Here is a 25,197-nt window from a genome sequence, read left to right as displayed (position 1 = left end):
TTTGGGAATTTGAACGGTGGGAAACTTTTGTCAAGAGAGAATATAAATATATATTGAGCAGCCCTACAAAAGTTACATTCTCGCCTCCCTTTCCCCTTCGCCGGCGAAAAGAAAGAAGAAAGGAAGAGACGAGCGAGCTCCGAAGGGAAAGGGAATGGAGGGTGGCGACAAAGACGGGCCGCCGCCGCCGCCGCCGGCGGAGGCGGACTCGAAGGACTTACAGCAGCAGAGCAAAGCCCTCGACAAGCTCACCGATCGCGTCGAAGACCGCCAGCTCGATTCCACCCGTGTCCAAAGTGTCAGCAGTCCCTCTCTTCATCATCTCTTGTTTTCTCTGTGTAATCTAAAGGGGAAAAAAGGGCATCAAGGAAGGATTTTTTACGTCTTTTCTTTTGGGTCCTTGAATCCATCGGACATAGATACCATTTTTTTTAGTTCTTCTTGCTTGGATGTTACGTTCGGTTTCTCGGTGGGTTTTTGTAGTCTGTGCTGCGTTCTTGAATGATTTTTTTTTTTCCTTGATTCGTGTTGGCAGTGGGTTTTACATGTTTCTTTTGTGCTATCTAGGAGTTCATTTCAAGAAAAGATGTTTCTTTTATGGTATTACAGTTGTCAAAGTGACACCTTTTGATGTTTGTTTTGGTATTTCTCTGGCTAGAACATGGTGTTTCTGATTTTATTTTTTTCCTGAGAAAAATGGATTTTTTTTATCATGCTTTCAGTTGACTGCCCATCCATGCGTTTATGCATAAATATGATTGCCTCCTGCATAGATGAATACCGTTATTACAGAAGCGAAAGAAAATCAAGTTGTATTTTTTCGGTTTATAGATTAATTCTAGTAAGATGTTATGTTCCCAAAGAAAAGAGAAGGTCAAGTAGGATTTGAAGCGTTAGGTCTCTTCTTGTGAGGAGTCTGCTTTTCTTTATTTAAATATTTGAACAAGATTAGATTGTTATTTGCTGCTGTTCTTTTCGTCAACTTGTCATGTTTTTTGGTATCATGCAGGCCATGGCAGCTCTTGCTTCTTCAAAAGAAGCTGATTGGAATGCGATGAGACTGAGGTGAGTGAATATCTGAGTGAATATTTATCGAATCCTTGCCTGTTTAGAATCCCTAGATAGTACACAAAAGCTTTAGCGGCATGGATCTTATGCCTTACCTCCACACTCTCGGTTATGTCCAAATTTTTATGAACTCTCTTTTATTTTTTTATATTTTAAATTACAACATTTGGAGTTTGATTGCATTGCATTTGCTTATATCAAGCAAAAGATATGTGTGAATATTAGGGCATCCACTGTTATTCCCAAATAGTTGAGATAAGGCTTGATGGTAATGTTTTGGGGTTAAGAAAAAAGATATGGCTGAGGTTTGTACAACCAATTAGTTCAATTACATGGAGTCAGCTACATGAACACTTCTTCGTGGTTCACATCTATTGAAAGCTACATTGTATGTTAAAGCCATCTACGTGAAATCCTTTCTCACAAATTACAGCCATGTTGTCCTAAGTCTTTCCCTTAATTTTCCAATCCGAGCTTTATTATGAAGGATTTTTGAGATCCTCATAACCTATGTCCATTCCATCTTAAGTGGATCTTCCACACTCAATTCTCAAATATAATCTTCACAACCAATTATTTCAATTACTTGGAGTCAGGTGCTTGAACTCTTCTTCATGGTTCTCAACTATTAGAAGCTACATTTCATGTTAAAGCCATCCATGCGAAATCTTTTGTCACAAATTACAGCCTTGCTATCCTAATTCTTTCCCTTAATTTTCCAATCCAAGCTTTCTTATGAAGGATTTTTGAGAACCTCATAACTTGTGTCCATTCCATCTTAAATGGACCTTCCCCACTTAATTCTCAACAGATACAGCTTTTACCTTTTTATTAGTGCATTTTTTCTAACACATCCATTCGTCTTAACACCAGGTTATCTAGAGTCCAACCTTATAACTTCTACAAGTTTGTTTTCTTTATTATGCAAGCTTTGTTGATAGTCTTCCTTTTCTTCATGGATCTTCCCCATGCTGTAGTTGTTGTTGGCTGCAGTAACTTAATTACCTTAGTTGGTACATGATCCAAGAAAGCCAAAATGATTATTTTCAGTTTCAGGGTCATACACATATTTAGAAAACTCTCAGCAGCCCTATCCATACACATAAGATAAATGATATGGTTGAGAGAAACGTGTCACTGTTAGAGACCTTGATGTTTATAGCATTTTTTTGTGCATATTCATACATTGTTTCTCATTTTTTAAATTCGCAAGTCAGAAGAGCCATTACTTTTGTGGGATAATTGTGTTATACATATTGACTTGACAATGGTCCTATCAAATTTTTCTCCGGTATCTCATTTTGTTTATCATTTATCATTCGAAATGGTGAATTTGTGTTTTGTAATGAGTTCCAGTAAAGATGATAAACAACCTCTTCAAGCATATTTCAGATGTCCCATTAAGCTCTTCTAGCAAAAACTTTATCAAGCAGACCGTAAATGCACCTTTTTTATTTTTTTCCCTTGTGGGCTTAACTCTGTATGTCCTTGATGATATGATCTACCCCAACTTGCATTCAGTTTGTCAAATTGGTAATCTAAAACTAGTTTGACATGGACATGAATCCTTACATAACTTTTTGGTTCATAAGGTTGCTTGTTTACTCCATTAGTTAATACGGATATTCTTTACCATGTATTTTGACAAAACATTGACCATATCAGGCCAACTTCTCAGTGATGGCTTATTCCTCTAGCTCGTTGCTACCCTTATCAATCTTACCATGTCTGATTGTGACATTCTTTATTCACTACAAATGGCTGTTGTGCATACTTTGTTACCTATGTCATGATATTCTGTTCATTTGCTTGTTTTTTAATAGCATCAATATGCATCATTTCTTTCTTTCTGTAAATCAAATGTTTGCTACCTATTCTGCTACCTTGGTTCCTGGTGCGTCAAGAATGCTTTACTGCCTCTATATTTTCTTTTTATGGAACAAAACAGAAGCCAAGAAGTAATTTGTCTCCTAGTTGAGTTTCAAAGTGATGTCTTGTTGATATGGGTGTTATTCTTCCGCGAGGAACCAAGTGTATTGAGATTAATATAATTGGTACCATTATTCCCCTGCATCTTGTTATTGTTATTCCTTAGCTCCCAGAGACTCTAGCTCTTCACCTTCTAACAAGGCAAACTCTAACATCCAACATGGGTCTTAATGGAGTTAATGCAGGCAGTGTCTGCAAAGTGCAAAAAATTCTCTGCCTCGGGTCTTTGCCTTCTATGATGCTAATTTGGCTAGCGATGTTACTATTACTTCATTTTTCTTTATATCTTCCCTTATTATCAAACAAGAAGGGAGACCAAGAAGCAAAATAGCAGCATGCCTCCCAATTGAGTGCTGAAACATAGTAACTGTATTGTAGTAATGGTCCTATGGTTGCTTGGTTTCAATGCCTACTTCGTATTGGTTTTACTATTAACTACTTCTCATAATATGACAATCAGGATGCCATTTACATTGCAGGCAACCTGATCTTCTGATATTGGGCTTAGGCTCCTTGCGTGTCTTTAACATTGCATTTTCCCTCGAAGTAACCTTAATTTTGCTAAGAAGCAAGGTTTGGTGTACAGGTGTGTACCATCCTGTATCGGGCATACCGTACCATCATCGATACCAAGATGATACGCAATACAGGGGGTGTAGCGAATATGGGTACATGCTGAACCAACACATGTACCTGGCATTCTAAGACTGTACCAACAGGTACCATTATGTGGTTCAATACTAGGATTTTGAACCTTGCTAAGAAGCATACTAACATTATCCATGCTGGTCTCAGTGTTTGACTAAAATGTGATTAGAATTCCAATTCTTTGATTTAGGAGCAAGTGTTGGCCAGATATATTGAAACAATTAATTTAGGTCCTTACTTTTGTGCATTCCCAGCCTATTGTCATTTAACTTGGAAGATTCTCCTCTCCAGATAAATTTAGATATTCTAACAATTGAAGGCACAGTACTCGATTTATACTTGTTTACCAGATTTAAAAAGATGTCTGTAACTCTGTATTGATCTTATTTTTAGAGCATGGGGTAGTTTTTCGTATGTACAATGAATTCAGTCCAAACTGATTTAACTTGCTTTCAGGGAGAAGGAACTGGCTGCTGTCAAGATCAATCCTACTGATGTAGACATCATTGCGAATGAGCTTGAGGCAAAAACCTTTCCTTTATCCTTCTTTTACTTGGCTCATGACCTTACCAATAATATCCTCCCATTCTATGCAGTTGGACAAAAAGGTGGCAGAGAGAACACTGAGGGTGCACAAAGGTGATGCTGTTGCTGCCATTCGCTCTTTACTGCAGTAGAAGTTTGCATGGCACATCCGTTTGGCTCCATTTTTGCAATCATGCAGCATTATCTTAGGCAAACAGGTAGAGATCCTGATATTTTTAAGCTATACGGAAAAGAGAAGTAGTCTCCTCGCCAGCATGTACTCTAAATTTTACATAAAACATAACTGTCTTGTCCTGGTGCACTCATTGATTTCTGTCAAACATCTACCTTCTGGTTCTGTTAGTTTCTATAGCTGAATTTGTTCCAATGGATTCCACATGTATTGGAGGCTTGAACTTATTTTACTGGACATTCTTGGACCTCGCACTGGATGTTGCAATTCTTGTCATTTCAATAATATGCCTATTTGAGTAGCTCACAAGTTCGTAAACGGTGGCTTAAAAGAAAATTTCAGTAGATACACATCTATGTGCTCCATGAGACTTTCAAAACAGATTATTGTCTGCTTCAAGAACCTCCAAATAATGTAGAATAAACTATCTATGTTTGCCATGGCTTTCAAGAGGTACATATATGATCATATGTGTGGATTAATTGAAACAGTTGATTCTGCTTTCTGTCAGTATTTTTCTTCATTTAAACTTTGATCTGGGTTCTTGATGCTGGCTAAGTGCAAAAATGACTTCATTATCATCCCACTTAAGTTGAAGCTTTTCATATCCCTTGCCACTCAAGTCTTTTAAAAGCCCCGAGTCGAAAGCAACTGTTACATGCTGCAGTTTAATGCCACTACCATCCTTCTTGAACCCCACTGCTATAACTCTGTTTGCAATCAGGGAGTCTGAACCAATAATTGACTCAGCCTCAATAATGAACATATAACTATCACTCCTCATGACTCATGAGATAGTCTTGGAAAAAATAAAATAATAGGCATCACAATATAAAGCTTGTACTCATCGCTGTAATACGATATTTTAGTAGGGCTCTATCAAATCTTCTTTACAACTAGAAGAAATTAGCAAACATCCAATGGCATTTGCTTAATTCAAGCAGCCCAACCACCAAAACTCAGTAGCCTGAGGCACAATTTATACAACCGATAAGATAAAAATGCTTCCAACTTGTGGATGATGATGCAAGGCAATTTTACAATTTGGCTGATTAATTTTTGGCAAAAAAGAGACACATTGGCACGACAGTTTCTCAGTCACAGCTGCATGCTCCTTGTTTAGAATGTATACAGCTGAGCTGTGCCTGCTGATGAAGACACATGATCCTGCAGCACTCGTAGGATCTGTAGCTCATCGTAGTTGTATACGACGTAGAATGAAAGATGCTTCTCATTGGAACCGAATCATGGCTGATGCACAAGACTGGCAAATAAATCTTCAAGAGTTTGATAACCTCATTCCTGAGCACTCACTTTTGCATTACTCTGGGAAATGTCACTAGGTACGGAGCGTTGCACTTGAGATTGGGCAACATGCTGCCTCTGCAAATCTTTAAATCTATCAACCAGCTCTTGGAAACTTGGCCGAAAACGTGGTTCGCTGTTTAGGTCCAAAACACAGATAAGTTTGAGAAAATAGAAAGCATCAGGGGAAATTTTGTCTAAGGAGAGCTAACCTATGCCAACAACTCTCAATAATTGACCCCCATTGTGGATCCAGGTCTTTCGGGAGCTCCAACCTCTGGTTCATAAAACCTACAGCTCCAATGACCTGGACAACAAAATCACTCAAAGTTCAAATAATCAGAAAGCACAATGTACGACTCTTTAAAGGCCATGACAGTTCTACACAAGGTCTAAGAGGCAAGTTCTTAAAGATAATTGAATTTATCCACCAGCAATTGGTTTCAAAACTAAATGCAGATTAAATTTGTTTCTCTAGAATACCTTATCATGAATAGAGAAATAGTTTACCGTCAAAGTTGATTAAGAACATTACAGCATATTTTGGACATGTTGCCTTGACATTCCAAGTGAAATCAGATCAAAGAATGCATTAATGCAGCAACTTCAACATCATTACAGCACATTATCCCTCTTTTTAGATAATGCTCTTTTGATCAACAATACAAGATGTAGAACAAAGCTGGGTTTCATGATTTAGTCTAAAAATTATAATAGTCAAAAAACAGAATGCAACAACTAAAGCATGTTGTGACTCTGAAGTGAACCAGCAAAGCATGTCATCATAATATAAAGAAGCACATAGCTGATTGTATATAAAAAAAGGGTATGGTAGATAAACAAATATGCAATATGTTTTTCTAATTATTCTGGAGTTATCAATAAAGCAGCCAAACAATAAAAAGAAAATATTGTTATTAAGTCATGATTGTATTGTATCTTATGATGTCAGATAACTAAAAATTGCTTGTTGATTATATGAAAATGGGTAAAAGCAAACTACTTGATATTAGAACGATGACAGAACTTCAGCAGTGACTTACCTGCATTGAATTAAGATTATCCCAAGGGATCTTCTCAGTGGCAAGTTCCCACAGTATTACCCCATAGCTATACACATCGGACCTATTTTCCACGGCAAGGGAAAAAAAGAGGAAAAAGATGAGTGCTTCCCTTACTGCCGTCAAGAAACAAGTGGAACATTGAATCAATGATATGCTAAGACGATATTAAGATCTCAACCTACTTTTCATCCGAAGGCTCGTTTCGCAGAACTTCTGGAGCCATCCATTGTGGCTGAGAACAGAAAAATGGCCAGTTCTTAGCTTAAAATAAATAATTAGATGTCCAGAAGCTATCATTATTGGATAATTAATTTGGCAGCGAAAAATGACTAGAAATATTTTAACTTAGTATTTGCAGTTTATGCACATACCGTTCCTTTCCCAGTTTTTGTTGTCAGATATGTCTCATGCTTAAGACGTGAAAGACCAAAATCCGCAACCTGTGCAACATTAAAAAAAAAAAAAAGAGAGAGAGGATGTAATGTGTGTATAAGATGTGGCAGATATATATCTTTTAAGAAGTAAAATCACACCTTGACAGTCCAGTTCTTATCAACTAACAGATTTGATGACTTCAGATCACGATGAATGATAGGCGGGTTGCAATGATGAAGATAATTCATGCCCCTTGCCTGTTGAAGGAGAAGAAAGAATATATTATTATCAATAACACTTGAATGCAATTCCAAGCTACATAACTCGTTGCTACATAAGCAATATGAAATAGAAACTTCAAATGTCAAGGTGGTTTTGCTTCCGCAAAAACAAACTAGACCTTTTGATCCTACTAACAAAACTATCTTCCAGATGTTTAGCTCAAGTGATACAGTAATATGGAAATGAGCAAAGGAAAATAAAGTCAAGGAGTAATAAGAGTGCCTTTTCAAAGCTTTCAGTTTGATTCCTTTATCAATATTCTTACACCAGAACTATAAATAGAATCAAGTGTCACTAAATCCTTCTTTAATCTATATGTGAAAATATACTTACAATATCTAAAGCCATGTGAGTGCGCCGTCTCCAATCCAATCTCGTGGTGTTTCTTTGAAGCAACCGAAACACACTCCCACTGCATTTGGAATAGATAGATATCAAAGAAAGAATAACAATGCAGAATTTTTTCTATCGATGATAGCTGTGTTCTTGAAATTGAAGTCTATAATCACTCAATCTACCATGCCCATCTCAATGCTGAAGTTTCAGACCACAACATCTGATGTAGCTACAATCTGGAGGTTTATACATATGGGATGAACATTTATTTTGTAGATATCAATCACTATTAAAATGGATAATACTGATTTTTTTTATCAATAATTTTCACCTCATCAGCTGCAGTTTGAGGCAGTTACAATGAAGATTCCATCAAAACAGCCACACAAGTATTCCAATATTAAAAGTCCATCTCAATGCTGAAGTTTCAGACCACAACATCTGATGTAGCTACAATCTGGAGGTTTATACATATGGGATGAACATTTATTTTGTAGATATCAATCACTATTAAAATGGATAATACTGATTTTTTTTATCAATAATTTTCACCTCATCAGCTGCAGTTTGAGGCAGTTACAATGAAGATTCCATCAAAACAGCCACACAAGTATTCCAATATTAAAAGTCAATGCAAGTGTATTTGCAAGAATTGGTCCCACCGCAAGTGAGAGTGTGTTGTTTTGCAATTAGCATGGACAAAAATATTGCTCTTGATCAATTTGCAGCACCAAGGTATAAGATCAAAACTGGGTGATACTGCTTGAGAATTGTGAAGATCAATTGTTTTCTATACAAAGTTTGGAAGAAGAAAACTTTTCTCATGCATGTGATAACCAAGAGCTCAGTTATTATGCCAAATACACTATTGCAGATGGCTTGCTAAACAAGAACTTCCAGAATGCTGAAGCGCACTAAGGTTGATCCTGAAAACTTGGGCAATATGATGTTAGCAACTTTCAGATGGTTGGAGAGTATCTCGAGCAGATTCTTCGCCTCTTGAGCAATGAATTTGTTTTTAAAGCTACTCTGCAGGCTTCTTTCAACAGGCCTATCTTAGTGTGTATGCGTGTGTTATGTGACTGTTTCATTTGACTATCTGGCTTACTTGTGCATTTGAGGTGAACACAACTCCTCCCTATATCAGAAGTTATCATCTTATCCCTTAATCTAGACTCTTTCCAAGTCTAAGGAAATTTTAGAGAGGCTGTTCGTTAGTTACATGAGCTTAAATTGGAGCTAACAAGGTAAACCTCCTTATCACCAAGTAGCCATGTAAGTTAATGGAAGGCCCCTCTACTGCCTTATTTCCCTTAGCTAGGAATTCAGCACCAATTGTAAAGGATTGATGCTTAGTTACCAGAAGCAGGCACAGGAGCAGAGTTCGATACAGGAATAGGGGAGTGTCTTTCTTTAAAAGAGCGAATAAGGAAACCCACAGAAAGCAGGTGGGAGAATGAGTTTCTGAAGAAATTTGGAAGGAGATTCGCCACTGCAAATTGAAGTTTCCTGCTGCTAAGGATTGACATCAAGCTCACAATCGACTGGAACATCTGCCTCATCCTCCTGTGGAACTTTCCTAGCTTAAATCTTTGCTCTACAACTGACCCGAAATGTGGGAAAAGTCTTGGACAATGATAACGATAATATGTGTGCAGGTTTCTTTTTCTTTTTCCAGGTTTGGTTTAAGGGGCATGGAGTTCTGGACCCAGCTTTAAATTAAGTGTAGTTTGTTTTCAATTCAAATAATTACTGTTTCTCAAAATTTGTCAAAAATGAAAAGCGATACAAATATACCATGCTATAGTAATCTCTTGGAGATAAAAACCAAAAGGTAAAAGGTAAAATTAAAAACACAATGAGCTTGCTGTACAAAAACAATTTAAGCTATTTTGAACTGATCAGTTCAAAATACCTATACTAGTTTCATGCTTGATATACAATAAATCTTAGGAGAACTTTGTAATAATACTATAGTGGAAAGAAGTTGATGCAAATAATACTTAAATAGAAACTTTACGAAACCATGATGAACTGCTTCATAAAAGATCTGTGATGCCTATACTTCCTTTTATTAGAATATTTTCATAAAAGGAATAACAAATTTCATTTGTTAAGATAAAGACACAAGACTAGACCCCTTTTCTTGCAACTAAAATTTCTGTTCTAATTTCTAAACAAGCTGACGTATGTTGTCAACAATCCAAGTATATAGCTACAAGGCAAAAAAATACCAAGCAATCATAAAGATAGAGTTCAGGTTGTTTTCATTTTGAATTTTGTAGGCAAAGTGAAGAACGAACCGTGGAAGGAACTCCGTCACAATGCAAAGTCTCTGAGGAGAAGTAACTGCACCCATAAAGAGTAGTATATTTGGATGCCTTAACCTCTTCATAAGCGATACCTTCATCAATAAAACCATATTCAGATGATACAAGCAATGCAGGCTATTGACAACTAAATTTCGAGATTTTAAGTTGTTTGTAAAGCAAAACTATTGCATGACAATTCATAGATGAAATCATGAAGGTCAAACAGTTGATCATGGTCAAAATACTTATATTGTAGAAGAGGTATACGATTACTTCTCCATCCGCTTAAAAAAAAAATTACAGTATTATGTTCTTATAGAATTAAATTCACATTAAAAAAATGGAGCCCAATGTAAACATTCCTTATAATTCCAGGATTGATGTTTGAGGAAGAGGAACCCTCATGGATAATGATCCAGACAAATTGTCCATGTTGCATTCAACAATAACAAGAGCAATAAAGGTTGTGCTCTAACATTAATTGAACATGAAATTCCTCACGTGCAAGGATTCAAATCCCATGGGACGAAGTCATCTTGGATTTTTCATGCAATGGGATGTTCCACAGCCCGACACTTGGGACAGTGGATGTGCCATACCATCCCAGTTCCTATGCCACCCTATTCCCATCACGACACCTGGGGTAGCGCCCTGTCTGGATGGTGGGATGCTCCCCCCCCCCCCCCCCCCCCCCCTCCAAAAAAAAAAAACACCAGGACTTAAAGCCATGCTCCTAGGAAAAAAAAAATCAAGTATTCCAGGGGCAAACATTACATGTCTAAGTAATAAAATGTATGAACTTATAAGTGAATCAACTTTCTCCATTTTCAAATATAGGAAGCCTTCAAAGCTTTTTGTTATTGTATTATGTGAACTAGATAATGAAAATTATAGTTTCATTATTTCATCATAGCAATTTTGAAAAGATTGAATCATCATTTAGAAAAGGAGTTGCTGCAAGCAAGCCATCAACAAAGATGAAAATTCATCTAAACAGTTGAAAATATAGATGAAATCGACAGCTATCAGCATCAGCAGGTAGTTCTAATTTTCAAGGATGGAAAACTGATCAACTGCTCTAGATGTACTGGTGGACAGATATCTAAATTCCAACAGGCTTATGCTTGAAACTGTAAAATCTAGCAAATCAATTCAAGTGTGATACTATATTTCTCTTTGACATGCATTCACAACTAAGATGTACACAGGTACAAATAATCACATAACATCCTTTCAAACAAACTGCGTATATGTCTATCTGCTGAATCACCTATAACTCCTAATGCTTATGTATCAATGTCAAGACTTAAATAACAAGTTAAAAGATGGTCTTTGGCAACTAATTATGAAAAGTAAAGGATGGCATAAAGAACTGCTCTTTTGCCTATCACAAGGTTCAGCTTCTTAAATATATCAAACACTAAAGTTAATCACAGGATATTCATTTTCGAAAAATGCAAGCTCAGTTTTGAAATTTACCTCTTGTCTGAAGGAAAGTATGACTTCATCAGAATATTCCTGCTTTGAGAATACTTTAACTGCTACATCCTGGAAGAAAATAAGATACTTTAGCTCTGTGGTGTAAGGTTAACACAATCCAACAAGCATGATCTTTCATTGTTAACCTTATGTAGCACTAGCAATCATGAACTATCTTTGAATGTAAACCTGAAAATTCTGTAACAAAATTACAGTGTACCCGTTTTGTGGATGCCATTGGCATATAACTAATTGCAACCAGTTTGATTGCATCCTGTCTTAAGTGAGTCCCTTTTACATCTTTTCTGTTCTACTAATCAATCCTACATTCCTTCTCAAATGCTTAGAGTGGTATATTGGTCTAAAAGGAACCTTAGAGAGTGCTTATAGGCCTTAGTTAACTTGAAGAGACCGATGTGGAGAAAAAGTTGGATGTCTAGGTTAATAAGATAGGGAAATCTACAATCAGGTAGGGATGCATCCTAACACTGGCATCCAACTTCATAAGCCCATGATATCAATCAACAAATGAGATGTTTGACAAATGATGAAGCAAAGGGCAACCTCTTAACATGGGAAAGAATATCATGCCAATCCAATCCATTTTTGTTACTTGCACTTGTATTTGTCTCCATGTTTAACTCCTTGTTAAGGAACCTAAGAAGTCAGAGAAGCTGCAAGACACTTTCTTAATGGAAGCTACAAGCCTAACAGTAAGGGGGCTTTACTTATGAGCTAGGATAGTAGTGATATTAATACCTTGGTTTTATGGCAGGATATCTGGAGGGAGTGATCATCACTCATCAGTCAGGTTACTAGGATTTAGAGTCGGTGCAGGAGTGGCGCAGCAGAGTTGTCAAAGAAATTATGAGCAAGGAAGCACCTAGAAAATGAGTGAGGGAGCAAGGTTCTATTTAAAGAGAGGCACCCAAGATAGAAGCTTTCAACTATTAAGCTAAGATATTTTGATAGATCGGGTCATGCTAGCTAGTTAATTCTGTCCCCTTTGATGAGGTTTTAAGGGATGGGATCATTCCTCAGGACTTAGAGTTGAGGTAGAAAGTGAAGATAGGGTGAGATTGACAAGGAAGAGAGCGATTTTACACAGCTGGAAGCAAAGAGATGGGATGATGCAATGTCTAACACCAAAAACAATATTGTTGATTTTAGGGGCTCGAATTTTCTTTTCTTGATGGAGAAAATTTAGAATTTGATGTCAGAGCAACGATTGATTTCAACCTGAATTTTGACTTTTCTCTACTTATGCAAGAGAAATTTCAACTTGGGTTTTGACATTTTATCCTCACCAAAGGCACATATATACTATCGAATGATGCTACCGAGCTCGTCACTGTGAAAGCTTATCATGTCTTGACTGATTAATGCAGTTCATATTCCAAACTTTTTGCATGACGGGAAAATCCCTAAGAAATCCTGTACTAGCAAATGAAACTATATATGCAAGTATGTATTTGCATGGTACATATACCAACCATAAAATTTATTTCGAATGATACTATGAAAATTGCCCTTTTGGACTGAATCCTACACTACAATTGCTTAATCATCTAGAACTGAGTATAAGCTATCAGTAAGGGTTGGGAACATTTTTGTTTTGATTCCAAATGAGGCCATATGTTTCCTCAAAGACAGATACACTCCTAACTTATTGTCTATGCAGTATAGCCAATACATGATCGATAGGTTTTGGAATCTTAATCATGAAGCATCAGTCTTTGTACCGTATATATGAGCAGATGCCGTAAGAATAATGGTACCCCAAGTCTCCAAAAATACCTCCTCAAGTTTGAAGATATCTAGAAAGTCACACTCCTGATTTTCTCTCTAGAAGTTTAAAGAGCAAGCACAAGAAACCCAAATATTTTTTTTGGTGATAATCACTATATTGAATATTTGGTTTTATTTTTCATGCCCGGACCTTGATTGACTTTCCTGGGAGAGCATCATCAAAATTCACGGACTAGTAATTGTCTGACTGCTAGTGGACAATCAGAAAGCATTCATTTATTGCCACAAGGATTTTCCTACGTGCATTTGATTTGAGAGTTGCTTTTCTTGCAACTGGATTGGATAATATTTTGTTTTGAGTTAATGATGCACTGAAAGTGAGTGATCAGCGACTCTGCCATCAACCAACCAAAAAATTTATCCAACCGCTTGTGCAAACAGAAATAAACATGATGACCCCAAACTATAGATCCTTTTTCATAGTTAAAACCTGTAGGTAACAGTTAAAACCTATAGGTAATACACCAAACTATAATAATCCAATACCCCAAGCATAAAAGATATAAACATTAAGATGCCAAATTATGGATCTTTTTTAATAGTCAAACCTACAGGTAACTCAGCAAAGACAAAGTTGCAATAAGCACACTATATCACTGACACGTTGAACCATTGCACATAGGGAAACTTGATAGTGATACGGTTCAAGAATCACAGACAAAAGTCAGCATCTGTTTGTTTTGAGGACCAACAAACAGCTTAATGCAGAAAATCAATCACAATGAGCGTTTAAACAAAGTACTACTATATCGCTCATATGTAAAGCAATAGAATAAACATACCGAGCCATACCACAGAGCATGATATACAGTTCCACAAGAACCTGTGCGAGCAGGAAAAGAAAATATGTATAAGATAACAGAACCTTACAAATGAAAGGCATATAGCATAATCTTCTAAGAAATCTTGAGGCAGTAGCATCATCAGTCGTCTGTCCTAAAGTTACTTGTAATCATTTGACATGATTGAGTTAATCAAGGAAGCAGGAAGTTAATCAAGAAAGCAGGAAGCCTGCATTTTCCATTTATCCCAAATAACTAAAGGTTTTAACTTTTAAGTCAATGCAAAATGACGTTCATATCTAAACAATGATAGATCTTCAGAGATCTGTCCTCATTTCAAACTCCACAAGGGCTATACATAAAAGTAAAACTTCTTTTACAGATAAATCAAAGCGATGTGGAACAGAGCATTTTGTTGAAAAAGTACAATATACATAAAACAGTTTACCAGCCACATGATCAGAGCAAATTGAGAACTTATTAAAAAAAAAAAAAACATCAGCAGAGGATATGAACTCCTAGTATTCACAGAATGGAGGAGATACAAGAACTACAAAGGCAAGACATAAGACCCATACATTCTCACTAGTAACAACTAAATTGAGAATTCCACAAGTATAAGACATTGAGGAAAACTCAGATCTAACATTTTGATGCCCTTCAAACACAATGTATATCAAGGAAGCAACAAAATTTATTAGATAAATATGGACATAAAAAGTTCCAAAATCCTAAGTTGGCCAAATTCTCACTTAACAAACCTCCACAACCCAATTCTGCAATTTACCAATCTCTGCACTTTTGCTGTGTGTGTAGGAGGGGGTGGGGTTTCTTTTCTTTTGGGGGGGAGGTGGGGGTAATGATATTCATCAAATAGGAGGAGTAAAAAATAATGAAAGGAAGCATCACCAATCACTTCAAATGTGTTTTGGGCTTGAGACTGCCCCCAGATGGCATTCAAAGTTTAGGCAAAATCATCAAATATGACTATGCCAATGCCTTCTAGAAAACTACTCATTTAATTTCAGAGTGAGATATTCTCCAAACTTCTCCAGAAAGACGCACTGAATTACTGACTCAATTTATGTAATGAAAAACTGCACAACATAGATCTGACATTCCTGGATTATGCGTCTCTGGTTATCATGGTAAAGTGAAATTCAGGTTGAAACTCCCTGCCCCTTCACTACACAGGCACTCTTCTACATGTACTCCCTCTAGTAAGAAAATAATATGGGCATGCAATAGAAATTCCAAAGTGAGTAATTAATTATTAACATAACAGATTACAATTAACTTCACCATTTTGTACCATCAACTTTCTTGGCAGTTGATTAAGTAATATTCCGGCAATCATTCAGATTTTGACTTTCACACAGGACCAAAGTTCACAGCTCAAAGGTTCCATACTATCCAATCTGCTAAAAATAAGGAGTTCAGGAGAAAATCTGAACAACTAACGAAAGAACAGAGTCGTTGGTCTGCAAAAATTATGTGACAACATAAGGTTTATAAATATCATTATAAAGCATACTACCATAATAAAAAGTTTATATAAAATGCTTATAAGCCAAAATCTATTGCAGGACTTCAGAATATAAAGCTCGAGAAAGTACCAAAGAAATTGTGTTTCAGAAATCATGTAAATTGTATTGAGAAATTGCCAAGTACTGGTACCCTATGGAGCAGGTTTAATAATCAGGCAGATGTCCAGGACTAGCTGGTCACCAATTGGGAGAAAATTTGATCTTAAAACATGAAAAATTACCATGTACCAACTACCATATATATACCCAAGAACTTGCAAACCAACTTGAAGCAAACAATACATCAAGGAATATATCTTGGCAAAGTGTTTATCAATTTTATATGAAGTTAAGTAGGTAATGCCATATTCCTTCTGAAATTATTTTAAGAAATACTTGTAAGAACAAAACGCAATGGGTTGAATAGATGATACAACTGATGGAAGATAACTTCATTGTAGAATATCTAATGCCAGGTTACCGTCACAAAGTACATTATTGCTAGAAACCATAATGAGACTGCAGGAATAAACAAAGCAACAGCTAAAACACATATCAAGGATCATCAAATAAGAGAGAAATGCTTATTGCAATCATTTGCTGCATGTTTTTCTGGTTAAGAAATAGAGTTCAAAGAAAGAAGTGCCACTACTCACGCCAGGAGAAGGTGACTACCTTGACCTATTTGTTCTCCAATTATAAGGTCTTCCCATACAATCTCATAGTCTAAGCAGTCAATATCCATATCCACTTTGGGAACAGTACTGCTACTGGTGCTTCCACTACTGCTAACACTACTCATACTGTTAGCGTTGAAAGAGGACCAGGATCCTGAAGCCTCATTATTTGCAGTTCGGTTGCTTTCAATCACTTGGCTTTCTGGCTTGACACTAGATTCAGAAGTCTTCTGATGAGTCAAGTCATTTTCCTGATCACTATGCACCCATGGCCAAACAAAGCGATTCTTCGCATCTGCACCATCATGTTCCTGCCCTTTCCAGGGCCATGATATCCCCTTCTTAGCTAATAATGTCTCTGCTTTCGAGCTTATGATCTTGTGAATCCCTGTCTTTCCTTCGACCTCTTCATTATTACCTTTAGATGCTTTTCCTGGAGATTTTTCCTCTGTGGCTGCAGAAGAGAACATACTAAAGGCACAAGGTGGTACGTCACCTCTCGGTGTGCTAGCTCCACTTGAACTAGCATCCTCCTTGTGATCTAAGGAAACAGCATCATGGTCAGAATATTGGCTATCTCCACTCCCACCTTCACGTTCCATATTGTTTTCACCCGTCCTTATCCGAGAACGAACTTTGTTTGTAACCTTAGTAGCCTGTTTGGTGATTCTAAAAAAAATAAGAAAGAATACACTAGAAAAAAATATATTCAGAATAATATCCCAGAAAAAAAATATATCCAGGAATCAGAATAATATCCCAGATTTCTCTAATTATGAAAGACATTGCCAGGTGTCTATGTAGGAGTGGCAATCAAGCCAGTCAGGCCGGATATAGGCCGGGTCAAACATCTATCAACCCGAACTCAACCCATTTATTAACAGGTCAAAAATCCGGACCTGAAATTAGCCTTTTATTAAATAGGCAACCTGACTTAACTCGCATAACCCATTTGATAAATGGGTCAAACCAGATTAAACAGGTTAAGCAAGTCTTAAAGGGTTAAATAGGTTTAAAACAGGTTATGTGAGTCTTAACCATATTAAATGGGTTTGGTTAAACCGGTTTTAAACATATTAAGTAGGCTTTAAAAGGTTAAACAAGTCTTAAAAAGCTTGGGACCATTAAACATGTAAAATTAAATGGGTCAAAGATCTAAACCTAAACCCAACATGTTTAGTGAACAGGTCCATGCGGGTTTGACCCATTTATAACCTGGACCTATTTATGTCAAATCTAAACCTGCCTAAAGCAGGTCAGCTGTAGGTCAGGTTGGCGGGTCAGGTCGTAAATTGCCACCCCTACTCTATAACTATACTATATTCTATTGCCTTCTACTTGCATGAAATTATAATGGAAATTAACTTACCAGATTGGTTATTTTGGATGCAATAGCAGCTTGAAGAGGTTGCTGAGAATCGGAACTGCCTTTACTTGTTAAACCAATTCTAGGCCAACTGGAAGTGCTGCAGACAGTTGACTGGGGTTTTGTACAGCTTGGAGGGGATGCTATCTCCTGAAAGCACCGTGAATCAGTTGACACACAAATAATGCCAACCAAACTTCCATCGTCATCATAAAAAGGAGTGTTTGTAGCAATAGCTAAAAATCGCTCTCCTAACTTGTTCTTGACAGGAAACTTCCCTCTCCAACTCTCCCCCATGGTTATACGTTGGATTATGTTGCTCACAATATTGAAATCACGAGCATCAACCAGTAGCTCGATTGCATCCTGACCGATGGCTTCCGATGCAGGATAACCATAAAGATGTTCTGCAGAGCGGTTCCTGCATGAATGAATATGAGCAGTTCAATGGCTAATGTAGAAGCTAACAACAATGGGAGAAGGCTAGAAGTGGATCTAATAGCAAGATACTTGGTTTCTCATTTATAAAGGAAAAGGACTGCGTGTGTTGTTGATCAAACTAACCCATTGCATCAAATTACTAGTGACACTAAACCAGAATTTGCATATTTATAACTTACAGAACACCAATACAAATAGTTTAATTAGATATTGATAAAAACATCCTTGACCATAAAGAAAATCAGCAGCAGATCGAACATAAAACATCTCAGAAAGCAAACAACTAGGGTCGAGAGGACTAAAAAGCATGAGCCAAGGACTTAGCCACTAATACTCCTGGAGAACCAAGGAAGAAACTAATGCTGAACTGCATGCTAATGATAGATAATTTGTTCTTTTTAATGTAAACAAAAAACAGCACCTAATATTTCATCAGATTTCAGCACTAGACTGCAAGATACAATCAGCTAGTTGCCAATTAAGTCATCTGGGGGCCTTCTTGAGACAAAATTCCATCTAGACCTATTTTACTGATAGCCAACATTTAGAGTGTGTGAAGAACCACCTAACCAACCTTGAAAGGCTCTTAAACAATTAATCAACCCCAATTGTATCTAAATCCAATAACTGTTCCAACATCAAAATCCACTATCAACCAATCAGTGGTTATGTTTTCTGTCCTTAATGCACCACTTCTTTATCCCTTGTAATTAAAAAATAGCCAGTGTCAGTGTGCCTCTTAATCTATACTACATCAAAAAAAGAGAGTTCTGAATTTGAATATTCCTAGGAAGGTTCAATCTCTTCCCTTTTTTTATATCCAAAACACCCTTGATGAAACCACTAATTCCCTAATAAACCACTTACCAAGACACTATCTTGGCCTGCCAAAAACTACCCGCAATATTCTCTCAAAATTTATCCTCTCTCGGAATCCACAAAACCGCCAATTAAGGTACAAAGTTTCATATACATGTTTAAAACAAAAAAAAAAAAAAAAAAAAATCACAAAAAGGCAAGACTTACAATGTGTAGCACAAGAAAAAAGGTAACAGAAAACTCATGGAATCAAGAAAAGCTAAAGATCAATTATATTGCCCTTTCATATGAGATTCTTTTCTATGTATAAATCAAGATTTCAATAGGATCAGTATCCTTATTAATGAACCCCATTCAAAAATCTTATTTATTGTCATATTAAAAATAAGGTTCATAATTTATCAAATCAAACCAATGACCTGATATTTCTCAAATATAATAATGGCTGTTATAACAAACATCACTAGCCATGGTAACCGAAAATAATGAAATGACAATAGATCAATGTGCTTTCATAAATATACTACTTTTACAAAATCATAGAAAAACCAAAAGAATTATAATCCATTCTAAAATAATATCAATGTAGATAACTTCATCACTTTTCTATAAAATTTTCATTACATTTATTTATATAATTTAAATATAAATAAAAATAAGCTCTACCCTTCAAAGTTCAAACCAAGATGCAGTGCATGCTACCAAATACTATTCCTACACAGATAAACATAAGCAGTTTTGAATTTACTTGCACATAGTCTACCACTCCTCTCTTACCCCAAAGATGTCATTTCCAATCAAACTGAATAAGTATAGATTTTTCTGTATTAAGTGCAAGAGGCTGACTACCCAATGCACAGCAGAAGGCAAATATATTTTTGAAGAAACAACTAAGCAGCAGCTGAGACAATGGCTTTGTATATGTCTAGTAGCTTCTCCAACGTAATGCTATATCCACACAAAAGTAAAGGTATCTAGTTAGTGAGACGAAAACATGACTTCACTGTGAAGTTTTTGCCCAAATCAATGTCCAAACAGCTTTTTTTCCCCCTCCACCTTTATTAAAGAGAAAAAACATGGCAACAACGTAATATAATCCCCAAGATCTTCCCATGCAAACAATTCATTTGCTGATACTAAAGAGAAAAGGTTGGGCCATTATGAGTTTCCAACCTCCTAAACCAACCCACCCTTTTAAAATGTAGCACTTCCACCATCATATGCATCCTTTATGCTCCTTAACCAATCTAATCTCACAGATACCCAAAATTAATTTATCATGCTTTCCCTAACCACCATCCATTTATGATTACCTATCTCCACCATTAAGCTCCATTACCTTTCTATAAACAGAGCTACAACAGGGTGCCGTGTTCTTGATTCTCTATAAAATGACCAGTTAAGATTCTTCCTACTATATTTTCATTTGCATTACTAAAAATAGTTCAGCATCATGAACTAATTGAAGTCTCCCCATTTTAGACAGCCTTACTCAAATCTATCATATAAAACATTACAGAAATTCACGAGACCCTAACATTGAACAGCCAAGATTGTTAATATCCTGTAATTCGAAGCCTGCTATTAATTATTCTTCACTACCCTTTATCAAGGATTCTTAAAATAAAAGATCCGTGTCAACTTGATGGATGGCTGATATCAAGATGAACGAAGCAAAAGTAAGGTCTCGGTCTAGCTCAGAAAATATGGAAAGTCTCGACTTATTCCAACATCTCAGCCAATATATAGGAGCCATGATATCGCAATATGGGACAAAATAGTATGTCAGAGATTAACTGCTGCATTAAAACATTAATTTTAATATATAGATTTAAAAGAACCAATTTAACATGGTAAAATACTGATGAAAAAATCTTAGAAAATATATTGATATCATGTCTGCCATTGTCTCGGGATATACATGTTTATATCAGCCGCCATAAGAAAGGCTGAGATTTGAGATATATTGTACTGGTGAGTGTTAGATACTAATAGAAACTAGAAAACAATATCTCGGCCAAGATGTAAACTCCTTCACTCGTCATCCTACTCAAGCATGTCGACTCCAAGGAAAAGTGGGGGAATGGGCTAAGTATGTCCTTATAATTTCACAAATGCCAATCCGCCAAATAGTTTGCATTCTTAATTTTGATTTGAAGATAATTAACGGATCCTACCTTGCATTTATGAACTAACCAAATTCATAACAGACATCAAACTGTAATATACAATATGGCTGATGGTCAGAAGTGAGACATGTAAAAACTGAACACCAATCCATGGTTCGGGATACCATGATGCATACTAATTGTTCCAGCAGATTTATGGCAATAGCAACAATGAAAAGAATCCAAGGAACCCTGATGCTTAAAAAAATGCCCAGGACCAGACCTGCCAAGCGCCTCATATGATGCCATGGAAGTTTCTCCAATTTTTAATCCGCAACAAGGACTTCATGCCTCCAATCTAAATGAATCAGAAGTAAACCCTCTCCCAGCTATCAACAAAAGTTTGAACACTTCATCTTAAAACCTCATTAGGCATCTCATACCATTCATCCTTACCAAAAATGTCAATACAGTGAAAAATTCACTGCAATCCAACACGGAATCCCTCAAAAACCAAAACTTTATGACATCCGCTAAACGATAAAAGGACAAACTTTTACCAAATCCTAGATAAGGAACTACAGAGCCCCCACTGCCCAAAGGAAATCACAATCTAACAATGATCTCGTGGAAAACCGTCACACAAAAAAAAACATAAAGATACAGAAGATAGATCAAGAAAATCTAACACGCAGACAGAAAAAGCAAGCAGAATTCTCACGACTGACCAGTAGATTATCCGGCCTTCAAGATTGAAGATATGCACCGACTGCCCCATCGACTGCAATATGTTCAGGTATTGCTTTTCCGACAGCCCGATGCCGGCCGGCGCCTCCCCGCGCCTTTCTCCCTTCGGGGTGTCGCCCGGCTCCCGGCTCTCTCGCTGCAGCCTCGACGAGTGCCCTAACGCGGCCGACCCCGGCCGCCACACCAGCCCGCCGGTCCCCTCGTTCCGCCGCCTAGGTGGGGGCGCCGCCGACCTCTGCGGCGACACCGAGTGAGACCGCCGGCGGTCCCCACCGCCACCGCAAGCAACTCCGCCGACATCACCCTCGCGCGGCATCAGCTTCGACATCTCCTGCTTCAGCAGCGCGTGCCCCGCCTCCAGGTCATTTATCTTCTTCAAAAGCTCCTCCGCCGGCTTCTCCATGGCCTAGAAAGCTTCAGAGGACGAGCAAAGACGGAATGGAAGCAACCCGAAAAAGGAGTTCATGGATTCCTCTCGAAGAAAGGGAGACAAGAAGGGGTTTTTTAGATCAAAGGCGGCTCCTTTTTTCCTCTCTATTTCTAGAGACAATGGAGAACAGAAGGGGTTCTTGAGCTCAAAGAAGCCTCCTTTATTTTTTATTTTCCCTCTCTGCTCTCTATTTTTCTGTAGACTGTTTCTTCTGTGGGGTCTCTCTCTCTCTCTCTCTCTCTCTCTCTCTCTCTCTATCTGCGCTTTTATTTTGTTCTTTTTAATTATTACATGATCACATCCCCATCCTTTTTTTTTTTGGTACAGATGATCATATCCCCATCTGAAGCTTTCACTTGGCTCTCTTCCTCATCCTGTTGGTGGTGTAGATGTCATGGATAGTTGTGAGTTTTTTTTTTTCTCTCTTTTGGTACCATGGTGAATTTGTGAGGTTTGGGGCCACAACTTTTCCCAAAAAGAGAGAGAGCTTCCAAGGCTGGTGGGCAAAGCTCACACTCAAACTCTGGAATTTACAATTATGGTCTTTTTAAAATATTTATTTTATAATTTTCATTGCTTAATTAAAAAATGTCATTTTTAACCAAATTATATCAGAGATAAACTTTATTATTCTTAATTGTTACATATAGTTAAAAATTATAATTTTTAGCAAACAATTTATAATTATTTTTTTACAAACAAGCAACATGGAGAAACAATAAATTAGAGCTTGATGAGTACTATATGCTTTAACTAAGATTAAATTAAAGGCCATATCTATTTCAAAAGATATTTAAGTTGATAGTAAAATATTGATGCTCTTTATACTAACTTATTCCCAAGTATTTGATGTTGAACCTTAGTATATTTTACGCTTACGGGGCATGCATGTCCAAACATGTTGTATGTTAGAGTAGTTAAACACGGTTATAATATATTTTTAAAAATTCTAAAATATTAGTTAGATAATTCATAATTACTTCATGCATCTTAAACACGATAATTACTTTATGTTAGACCCTGTCGCATCTTTAATTACAATTTGGCATGCTTTTTTTACTTTATCTATGTGAAGATCAAGTTTAAGTCTCATCATGTTCCTGAAAAATACTAAAGCTATTAATAAGAAGTTGGTATTATTAATGTCTATTTTTTTGTAAGCGTTGGCATTATAATCTCATTTACATGCAGTAAGAAACAATTGCCTGAATACAACGAATAGCTGAGAATGGTAGGGTAACATCTTTTCATTTATATTATAAACACCCATCTGGAGAAAAGACAATCATGGGCCCCCATCTTTTGAGCCTTCATTCAATTCCATCTTTTCTTCGTCCTGAAGGCGTTCCTGGAGGCAAGTGGATTTGGATAGGCTCTTTTTTTTTTTTTAATCTGATTTTCTATTCAACGAGTCGTCCGCTAGGACACTGCTCTTCGAGTTTGCTTCTTGGAAAGCCAAACGTTGTTGTTATAGTTTTATCCAGTTCGCCCACCGAGCTCACTTCACTTCTATGGTCTTAATTTTTACTCTAATTCTTTCCCACATAGTTGTTTAGTTCCAAGTTTTGGACTTTGGGCTTCTGAATTTCTTAATCCCCTGAGGCTTGGAACGCACCAATAAATTAAATTACCTCCACAACCACATATCCTCTCTTCTCCTCTTTCCTTTTCTCATCAAGTTTTTTTGTTTGCTTGCAAGCAAGTGGGACTTCTGTGGTCCACCAATTTACGGAGAATACTGTTTTTTTTAATCTGACTTCTTATGCTTTTCAAGCCTTCTTTCTTTATCAGCCATAAGTTATGGAGAGGTGGGACTCTATGCTTTTTAATCTGAAGAAGAATCATACTGTCCAAAGCTTCACGTGCATGGCCTTTTGCTTGGACTCAACTGCTTTCTGATGCCCACTGATCCAAAATAAAGAAAGAGGAAAAAAACTTTTAGTGATATAGAATATAGTAGCCATATGCTCTCTTTTTTTTCAGAAATAAAGAACTTTTTTTTTTTTTTAATTTCTACCACTATGGTGCAGATTCTTGCAGGCGTGTCCACCTCCAAGAGCACCATGGACGAATCCATATATAACTCACTTTGTTTGATTTTTTTTTTTTGACTCTTGTGAGTCTTGTCTTATATACGTTAATCTATTTGTTCCTGTTGGGGGGAATAAGATTTTTTTCCAAATGACATAAATGCCCCTAAGAAGCCGTACAACTTCCGATCCCGGACGGCCGAAGTCGGCGTCCGACTTCGGAACGCCCGACCTCGAGACCTCCGACCTAGCGTCCGACTTCGGAACGCCCGACCTCGAGACCTCCGACCTAAGAAAAACCCCGATGTTCGAGGTCTACTCTTGTCAGCCACCTACTACGGCCGTGCGCCTCTGAGGTCTGGCCGAGGACCATACCCTGACGCCCCTCTGGCATTTATTGCGCATGGTCGCTGTAACTCTCCGGCTTACTCCACAATAAATGCGGATCTCCGGCTTACTCCACAATAAATGCGGATCTCCGGCTTACTCCACAATAAATGCGGATCTCCGGCTTACTCCACAATAAATGCGCATGGCTCCTGTCATCTACGGACTCTCAGCTCTCCACGGCAAATCAGCCCAGCAGAGTCTAGTCAACTATGATAAGTCTCCGATCTCGGCCATACCTCCGACACCAATGCAATAATTCGCCTGATAGCGTGCTAGTTCAGGCTGTACGACGCCCTCACCGCCGACATCAGTGCAATGATTCGCCTGACCGTGCGCTGACCCGAATGACATGCCGAGCCGTACTACGGCTTTGCCCTGTTACATCGCAGGTAAACCGACCCCCGCCTATAAAAGGGAGCCTTGGCCTCTCAGGAGAGGGGGAAAGATTGATGCACTCTACAGACACTGTTCATCTCCTTTTACACTACTTGCCCCC

The 25,197-nt window shown here is 37.4% G+C and overlaps 2 protein-coding genes across 2 annotated transcripts; one reads left to right on the top strand and one right to left on the bottom strand.

Moving 5' to 3' along the window:
* The first annotated feature begins 154 nt into the window (after positions 1-154).
* LOC103712662 (uncharacterized) lies at positions 155-4,741 on the top strand. The gene is made up of 4 exons (XM_008799245.6): positions 155-298; positions 1,010-1,065; positions 4,162-4,228; positions 4,302-4,741. The coding sequence occupies exons 1-4, from the start codon at positions 155-157 to the stop codon at positions 4,380-4,382; spliced, it is 348 nt and encodes a 115-aa protein (XP_008797467.4). The 3' UTR covers positions 4,383-4,741.
* Positions 4,742-5,238: 497 nt separating this feature from the next.
* LOC103712660 (uncharacterized) lies at positions 5,239-22,642 on the bottom strand. The gene is made up of 13 exons (XM_008799244.6): positions 21,833-22,642; positions 17,740-18,157; positions 16,369-17,026; positions 14,168-14,208; positions 11,577-11,645; positions 10,089-10,189; positions 7,783-7,861; positions 7,326-7,424; positions 7,164-7,232; positions 6,975-7,024; positions 6,772-6,853; positions 5,941-6,035; positions 5,239-5,864 (listed from the first exon to the last, which is right to left on the bottom strand). Exons 1-13 carry the CDS (start codon positions 22,252-22,254, stop codon positions 5,720-5,722), a joined length of 2,328 nt encoding a protein of 775 aa, XP_008797466.4. The 5' UTR covers positions 22,255-22,642; the 3' UTR covers positions 5,239-5,719.
* Between the last annotated feature and the right edge of the window lie 2,555 nt (positions 22,643-25,197).

Source organism: Phoenix dactylifera, chromosome 14, assembly GCF_051530095.1.
Source record: "Phoenix dactylifera cultivar Ajwa chromosome 14, Ajwa_hap1_PhDact_Kaust_v1.1, whole genome shotgun sequence".
Classification (NCBI taxonomy): domain Eukaryota; kingdom Viridiplantae; phylum Streptophyta; class Magnoliopsida; order Arecales; family Arecaceae; genus Phoenix; species Phoenix dactylifera.
This window is presented reverse-complemented; position numbering and strand designations above follow the sequence as displayed.